The 9,488-nt window shown below is 35.6% G+C and overlaps 1 protein-coding gene across 1 annotated transcript in view; it reads right to left on the reverse strand.

The window, feature by feature from the left end:
* myt1lb (myelin transcription factor 1-like, b) overlaps nucleotides 1-9,488 on the reverse strand; it is a gene marked incomplete at its 3' end in the record, with an annotated part of 141,494 nt that overhangs the window by 99,303 nt on the left and 32,703 nt on the right. The window contains exons 3-5 of the mRNA XM_016480462.1: nucleotides 2,686-2,796; nucleotides 1,140-1,188; nucleotides 949-982 (exon numbers count right to left, since the gene is read on the reverse strand). Coding sequence (XP_016335948.1) covers nucleotides 949-982; nucleotides 1,140-1,188 — 83 coding nt within the window. The remainder of the gene's footprint in view (nucleotides 1-948; nucleotides 983-1,139; nucleotides 1,189-2,685; nucleotides 2,797-9,488) is intronic.

A 9,488-nucleotide genomic window follows, 5' to 3' on the forward strand; every position in this document is an offset into this window, starting at 1 on the left:
GTGCTGTTTGCTTTTAGACAATCTGAACAAAACTGGTTTAAAATGGAAACCATTATTTTCAATTTTGATCAACATGGAAATGCATTTTAAATAAAAAGAATGGTGTATGTGATCCGTGTATGCATACTTGTCTAATTATGTTTACTAATTTTACATTGATGCATTTGGCAGAGTCTTTCATCTAAAGCAACTCACACTTCCTTCAATTCTATCAGTTTATGCATTCCCTGGGAATCAAACCTATCACCCTAGTGTTGATATCACCAATACTCTACTCTCTTTGAACTATGATAACTGGAACAAATGAACTGGCTAAAAAACAAAATCACTCGAGACATGTTGAAAGCATGTTTGCAATCATGTCCTGATCCAAATACTGAGGTTGAGCCGTATTGTTTTTAGGATGCCGAGTGAGTGGAGAAGTTCTGATCCTACAAAGAAGATGCATCCATGATTTAATGCAAAAATATGCTGCCAAATTCCAGCCTTTCCAGCTCTATAAACAAATAATAGTAGGCAATATGCACCCAATATATTTATTCATGTTAATTTATGCTAACCAGTGGTGTAAAGATCTCACACAATTTTGAGAAAATGCTGTAGAGTGTCACATCAGTCTAGAACAACATTCAAGTTTGGAAAAGTGTGTGTATTGAAAATTGTTGTATTACTTGGCTCTGAAAGAAACTGGCCATATGTCATTGTACGGAGAAATAGTTGCAGCTTAGCAAAGTGACACTATTTTATCATCACCCAAACGGATATGACAGATGGAAAGAAAATAGGAGAACAGGAAAGCGTGATCACAACACTGCTTATTGGCAGCCATTATCCAGGTAAAGACCTCTTTGCCAGCCTGTGGGCTCGAGTCTGTCTGTGTGTCTGTGTGTGTGTGTGTGTGTGTGTGTGTGTGTTTGTGTGTGTGATTCAGTCTGTAAAAACACTGACCTGAACAACTCATGTATGGCTGGCTCCAGGGGAACTGTGAAGAAGCATAGAGAGAGACAGAAGACAGAGGACGTGAGAGGTCAGTTGAAAGGGCAGAAGAAGATTAGATTATCACTCAAACAAAAGGCCGGTCTGACCATATCGCCACATTACATCTGTGTGTTATGTGTAAGTGATGGAAAGGAGAATACCTTTTGAGCGTGTGCAATGGCGCTTCTCATCTGCTACATCCACCTCCATCTGCGGAGAGCAACAAATACAATCAACGTTTTAATAAAAACTTTTATTTGTAATGTAAGCCCATATATTAATGACAGTAGAGTGTGTTTTTGTCAAAATACTTAAAGGGATAGTTCACCCAAAAATGAGAATTTACAGATTAGTTTGTTTGTTCATCAGATTTGGAGAAATGTGTCATTACTTCACTTGCTCAGCAGTGGATGCTCTGCAGTGAACGGGTGCCGTCAGAATCCAAACAGCTGATAAAAACATCACGATAATCCACAAGTAATCCACACCACTCCAGTCCATCAGTTAACATCTTGTAACCTGAAAAACTACATGTTTGTAATAAACAAATCCATCATTAAGGCCTTTTAACATCACTTCTGGGCAAAATACATGCCCATAATCCATAATAACACAGTAAAAAATAGTCCATCTCCTGTTGTCCTCTCACATCAAAATCCACCCACATATTTGTTTAGAGCTGTTTTGGACTGTTTTGGCTTGTAAACTGTGCTTTATCTGTGCAGATTTCTCTCTTAATTCAGATGAGACAACTTTTTAACTGGAGAAGGTGTTATTATGGATTATGAATTCCTTTGAAAGTAAAATTATAGCTTTTGAACACGCAGCTTTTGGCTTCACAATACGTTAACTGATGGACTGGAGTGGTGTGGATTCCTTGTGGATTATTGTGATGTTTTTTTATCAGCTGTCTGGACTCTCATTCTGACGGCACCCATTCACTGCAGAGCATCCATTGGTGAGCAAGTGATTCAATGCTACAGTTCTCCAAATCTGACGAAGAAACAAACTCATCTACATCTTGGATTGCCTGAGGGTGAAGACGTTTCTAGCATATTTTCATTTTTGTGTGAACTGTTCCTTTAAAGTGAGATATTCATGTCCACAATTTTGCATCAGTATTTTCAGTGAATGTGCGAAACTTCCGATTCATTAGTGGCTATAGATAAATAACTATGAATAACAAAGGGTAGTAAAACTATTTGCACTAAAAACCGGAGCATTTATGATTATGACAATAAATTTGAATAATATGATAATAATATCAGTCTGCAACATCAAGAAGCAGAACAGACTATTTTTGTAAAATAACTAGTAAAGTAAAGTAAAATAACTGGAATCGAATGACACTGGAAGCCTTACATATTCAAGTTACAAATGGCTTAAAAATAAAGTGGATAGCTTGATGTGTAAAATAAGTCATTGGTAAGTTGTCTTCCTGAAACATGCAACATAATGGTGCTGTAGCACAAAACATTAATTTCAAAATATTGATTTGTTTATATCTAGATCAGCTCAAAATAAGCAACATTGACTCAACCAATGGTGTGAGTGTAAGGCGGGACTATCTGTTTGCCCAACCAATGGCAGATGAGGGGTGTGTTCAAGTCTGCTCATAGCAGAAATACACACTTGATTGTGTTTATACATTCTATGAGATCAAGTACTGTGAAGACAGAAAGAAAGACAGATAGCGTGAAGTGGTACCTGATGTAATTACCGATTTAATCGCTCTTTGGTTCAGACCTCTGTTTGCCCTGCGGCCCTCTATGTTAGACGACTGATAAGAGGTCACTACACCTCCTCCAATTTCATTTTCTGAAACATGAAAAAAGATAGAAACTTGTAATTATAGGCATAAATGAGCATGCAAATCACATTTACACTGGGAAGCATGCAGCGGCGTAGCAGTTTTAATATCTTCCCCACACACATTTCTTACTCTAAGCTTCAAGTTACCATAAATAAATTAAAAGAATCAATGGTAAATTTTGACTTTTCTTTAGCTCATTCTCATCCCCACTTCATATAGAATAAGATTCAGTTAATTCTGCCTTTGCCAGCTCTGCTTCAAAGAGAAATAAACCGCAATTGAGAGGGAGGAACTGCTTTTATTTCACATTCATGCTGCTTTTCCAATCAGGATCGTTTACAGTTTGTAATAGGATTTATTTAAAGAAATAACCACTAAAAAAAGAAAGATTTTCCATATGATTCATATTTTTGTTCACAGCATAAATGGAAGTAATTATAGACCACATGAGGTAATGAGATCTCATTACTTCACACGCGACTGCTGTCTTACGTTAAATTTTTCATACCAGCAGGGTTAGGCACATTAAATATAACTTCTTCATTGTGTTTGCTACAAAACACGTCGTTTGCCAGGTTGTGAAGCAGACAGTATGATATTGACAGAGGAAATATTTTGAGGGAAGATGAGGAACTCTTGTGTGTTTGGCTGTGTGAAGAGAGGAACTTGTGTGGTGAAACTGGAGCAGATACAAACAAATTTGGAGCAGTGGCGTTTGATTTTTCGAGCCTCTGTTGTGCGGCTGCATTCAGAGACACTAATTAAAACCAGTGAAGCGGGCGCTAACAAATGATGTGTTAGTGGTGCTGCAGTGGAGTTTGGTGTGACAATGAAGGGCCTCTCCAGGAGCCTGATAGCACGCTTAATATCAGAGCTGCAGGGCTCTCTGCCAGTGCTCCTCTGTCAAAGCCCTCTAAAAACACACACCGAAAAAATTATGCTCTTGATTGAAAAAAGCCTTTACTTTCACTTTTGATCTATTGAATGCATCCTTACTGAATAAAAGTATCAATTTTCTTAAAAAAAAAAAGTCTTCTTTAAAAAAAACATACTTTTGTCTTGTAAAATTTTGTAATATAACGAAGAAATGAATGAATGAATGAATGATAAATAATGTCATATTAAAAATAAAATAAACAAACATTAAAAAAACATTCATATTAATAAGCAATCATACTACATATTCATCATGATACAATCATTTTGGCCTTATAATCAATTGCAAAGACAGCCTCAGTGATCTGAGAGCACAATTTCTAAGCTAAAAAGAAAATGTCTTTACGAATTCCAAATAGAATTTGAATGCACATATTAGAATGAGTTAATGAGCCAAATGTAATTTATTCCAGTGAGGTGTGGAGTCCACTAACTAATCAAGAATTTGGCTAATGGGAAAATATCTAATTGAGACTTGTGGAATGCAGAATTTCATAAAAAAAACAACAAAAAAAAAACTAGAAAACCATCAGATTCAGAATCAGGCTAATATCCATCATAAGCGATCAAAACAGTAAAATTAATGTCTTTGAATTGAAATAAATCTAAAAAGGTAAAGAAACAGAATTGCAATACTAGTGTCGATCAAAGAAACCTGCAGTGTCCTCTTAATCACAAACCTCTTAGTCTTAATGAAGAAAATAATCCGTGATGAAAACCACGGTATAAAACATGGTCACTTTATGACAACAAAGATAATATCTTTCCATGAAGACTTCACAGCAGACCACCAACAGAAATGGGTGGGAAACATGATTACTGTAAGTATGGCAAGCCGTTTTGACTTTTATTCCTTCACGGGATATGAATTCTTGATATCAACAATTTAATTCTTGATATCAGGAATTAGATTTCTACTAGTAACAATTGCTATTTTTTATATCAGCAATTACATTTCCACTAGTAACAATGTTAATTCTTGATATCAGGAATTAGATTTCTGCTAGTAACAATTGCTATTTTTGATATCATCAATTACATTTCCACTAGTAACTATTCTTGATATCAACAATTTAATTCTTGATATCAACAATTTAATTGTCACTAGTGACAATGTTCATTTCTGATATCATGAATGTGATTGTTACTAGTAACAAAAGTAATTTTAGGTATCAGAAATTTGTTGATATCAGAAATACATGTTCAGATATCAGAAATGAACATTGTCATTAGTGACAATTAAATTGTTGATATCAAGAATTAAATTGTTGATATCAAGAATAGACATCTGTACTAGTAACCATGTGATTACTGATATAAAAAATAAAGGTTTTTACTAGTAAGAATTGTATTTCTGATATGTGAAATTGGAATTTCAACTAGTAAGAAATAAATTCTTGATATCAACAATTGATTTTGAATGGCAGCCTATGGTGACATTTAACTAGTGAAAATAAAATTACAGATATCAAGAATTATAGTTTTTACTAGTTGAAATGTAATTCCTGATATGAAGAATTAGCATTTTAACTAGTGAAAATTGAATTGTTGATATCAAGAATTCATATCCCGTGAAGGAATAAAAGTCAAAACGGCTTGCCATACTATAAGACAAAACAAGCTTAGCATTGCAGAGGAGTCAAGTGACCGATTATCAGTCAATAAGCTGCAGTCTTCAGACTTATCATATTGCTTCAGAAGACCTGAAACATACTGAGCTGATACTTGTATGCTGCTTGTTCAGAGCTTGCCATCCATGGTCACCTTTGACAAGGAAAATAAACAGAAAAATCAGGATATCTGCCTAACTTTGCCATTCAGGTTGAAATGACATGAGGGTAAATGGCAGAATTTTTGTTGAAAAACCCAAATGTGAGTCCAAAATGACATGCTCTACAGTATGCACTCAACTATGCCCTGTGTATTAAAAGATTATATTACGACTGTTAAGTGTGTGAAGTGTCCAACATTTCGCTTTTTTTTTTTTCAGTTAAATAAGTGCATATTTGAAGTGCACTTCTTTGTGTGCTCACATTTTCATGGATAATCAAGTAAACCTAAGTTTCTTCAGTCCAATAAGTGAAGTATTGGAATATTAAGAGAAACATCTTGAAATACATGACTGAATTTACAGGGAAGATGTCGCCTAATGGTTAGAGAGTTGGACTTGTCACCCAAAGGTTGCGGGTTTGAGTCTCGTACCGGCAGGGGTGGGGGGAGTGAATGTACAGCTCTCTCTCCCACCTTCAATACCATGACTGAGGTGATTTCTCTGATTATTTTGTGTATATGTCTTATGTAGGCTGTCTGACCTGTACTTAACTGAACATGTTGATCACAACCCAATGAAATCACACACACACACACCAACACACAATAATAAGCACACAGAGAAAGCACACATTTTATCCGGGAGTAAAGTGTTTAATGAAACAGCATTTGAGGGGTCTTATTTGTGAAGACATCTGAGTTTCTTTCATGTGAGGATGTGAGGAAGCATTGTCTGTCTAAATCATACCGTGTGAACAGGCTGTGTAGAGATTGTCTTAATTAGAAGCTGTTTTCGAATAATACTTTGGGAATCCCTTTGCTGGAACGCATCGCACAATCTAGGTTTGAGTTTCTTCTAAAGGCCTAAAACATTGCTTTAAATAGGATTCCCACAGTCATAAAACCTGGAAAGTTCAGAGAATTTTAAAATGATGATTTCCAGACCTGGAAAAGTCAAGGAAATTACTGAAATTATAAAAATATAATGGAAATTTTACACTGAAAAAAATAAGTAAACATTTAAATTACCTGGTTTTATAATCAAAAATAGTATTTAGCATCACTGAATCAACCTAAATACATTAATCTATACCAACATGATACATTTTTATGGTTTGAATCTGGCAAAAATGGCTATTTAAGGTACCGATTGCACCACATTCTACGGTGTATAAAGATTAAATAATCATTTGTAGTTATGCTTAGCTTTTACCTAAATACCCTGTAAAAAGATTTTTTGAAGTTTCAGTATGTTTTACAAGAAAATACTATTTCAGTCTTTCTACTTTCAAATTTCATTCAATGGTTACTCGATTATGTCATTTGTGTAATTTGCTCACCATGACTCGCTGATTGGTTGGATTTTCTGTACAGCATCATGGGTAATGCAGTTTTTCACCAGGGATTCTGCATTTAAACATGATTATTAAAAAAAAAGTTGAAATAGCATAAACAGATGGCTTCAACAAAAGCATATACCATCGATTAACAACCTCAGAGCTCACAGTAGGTCTGTCTTTAGGGGTCTATAAGTTATCATTAAAAATCAACTTCCCTATGGAGAACACTGAATCGTTGAACTCTGTTGGTAACGACAGAGCTCACGACCATAGATGTCTAACAATGCTTTTGAGAAACGCACCCCAGAATGGCAAATGTGAGCCAATGATGCTTTAAACTCTTGCACATTTCCACTGGATCACATTTCTTGCAAATTGTTCATAAACAGCATATATAATCAGCCACCTCAGTGTTGATTCTCTTAAAGTCAATCTTATTTTGACTGTAAAAGTCGCACACCATGACACCTGTGTGTACTGCGGTACTTTTTCCTGAGCAGTTGCCACGCAGTCCACGGGAGCCGTCATTCACTCGCAGTGCAATTACCCACACGCTCGCAATCAGCTGCACAATGCCGGGATGGCCGGGAAATTCAGGTGAAAGATGCCAGGCAGCAATCAGAGGGAGAGAGCGAGGCCATTTTCTTTCATTTGGCATCAAACGGCAGCACCAGGCCCTTAATTACACGCCAAGTGTCAGGCCGGCCAGCTGAATGCCTTATTATTCTGCTGAGCTGCGCTCAATTCAGTTTTGTTCTGATAATCCTCAGAGAATAGAGCAAACGGAGGCTTGAACCATAACAAAGAGAGAGAGAGTCTCGACTGCGGTGAGGGTGGTTTATGTATGCTAGTGAAACACACAGAGGGTCCGTCGTACTCCCCTGAAATCAGCTCAAGCTCAAACACAAAACCGGTTCAGATGCAGAAGCTGTGTACAGTACACGCTGTTACTGCGTTTCTCCAACCACCAACTGACTCGGAAGGAATAGCTGTTAAGAACATGGAACCTGACTCAATATCAGGATCAAATTGATCAAAAGTTTAATATTCTAATTTTAATATTTCTAATTGATTTAATAAAAAAATTGTTTTTTATAATATATATATATATATTGATTAGTTCTGTTGACATAATAATGTTGATCATACCTTTCATTATAATTTGTTTAATAAGTTAGTAACTTAAGCAACTTAATGAAATTGTCTTGATAACGTTAGGGTGGGCAAAAATTGGGCAATGGATTTATAGATTCCATCATGCTTTGCATAACACTGTATAAGGATAAATGTTGACATGAAGCAAGCGCCCAGAGACTTTCCACAGCTCACATTTGTGTAGGTGCTAAATATGAGCAGGCATTTAGAGTTTCCACAGACAGAGTTTGTCCCGCTGGCGTCCGGCCCATCCGGCTGACTCTATTAAACGGGCACCTCGCTGACTATAACATCACAACCTCTTCTACAGAGATGAGCAGAGATGGCAAAATAATAACAACAATAATAATCCCTTACAAACGGAAACATATTTCGTTATATATTAACGATCAATATATCAACTACATTATTTCACATACATTGAAAACATACTGTAGTACATATTAGTATCTAAATGGTACATACTAATACCTTTTCAACTGGTACTGCCGTAGTCACAGATTTATTTTATTTTTTTTTTTTTGGAGAGTATGTGTGTGTGTATGCAATATATATGTATATTTATATTGTGATATATCTCTGTATTTTAGTGCATAAAGCACTAAATAGATTAAGTTATAAATGTCTAATTTTCCACCCACTAAACCATGTTGCCATGACTTTAACAAGACATCAAGACAGATTTTATATATATATATATATATATATAATGAAAATAAAATAAATGAAAAATAAAATGAAAAGTGCTAGAATCTATAAGCAGGAGAGGGAAAAACAAAGTCAAGTCAAGTCAAGTCAAATGTATTTGTATAGAGCATTTCACAATACAATTATTTCAAAGCAGCTTCAAAGAAAACCATGATTTTAGCGTTGTTAATATGTTATGCCTTATAGTTGCATTTTGCAGATTAGAGCTGGATGATAACATAGTTTAAATTTTTTCATGTCACAAGCAATCAAGCGGTTGATATCTTGATACCTTATGCAAGTACACTGTATGTATGCGAACAAATTAGTCACATTTATATTTCCAGCTTAATATAAAGAGCTGTGTGATAATATAGATGCATAAAAATCTGACTACCTGCTTAATTAGTAGCTTGAATAAAAACAAATAACAAAATTAAGTAAAAAAAAAAAAATGCCAGACTGCATATAGACATCAAATTATTCTCTGGTTGAATACGTTAAAATTATTATTAGTCAGTTCATGTTAAACTGTAATCAGTATATCAGTATACATAATGTAATGTCACACTTGTATAGTGCGTCAGCTTTTAATGGCTGCAGATATTGTGTGTGTGTGTGTGTGCGTGTGTGTGCGTGTGTGTGCGTGTGTGCGTGTGTGCGCGTGTGCGCGAGTGCGCGTGTGCGTGTGTGCGAGTGTGCGTGTGTGTGTGTGTGTGTGCATGCGCGCGAGCTCAAGGGTGTAACTAGTTTGATACGGCATGAAAAACTAACACAGAGTTAGTGTTAGAGAAGACTGAGGAAAAGGA

The sequence above is a fragment of the Sinocyclocheilus anshuiensis genome, unplaced genomic scaffold, assembly GCF_001515605.1.
Source record: "Sinocyclocheilus anshuiensis isolate Anshui unplaced genomic scaffold, SAMN03320099.WGS_v1.1 scaffold161, whole genome shotgun sequence".
Lineage (NCBI taxonomy): Eukaryota > Metazoa > Chordata > Actinopteri > Cypriniformes > Cyprinidae > Sinocyclocheilus > Sinocyclocheilus anshuiensis.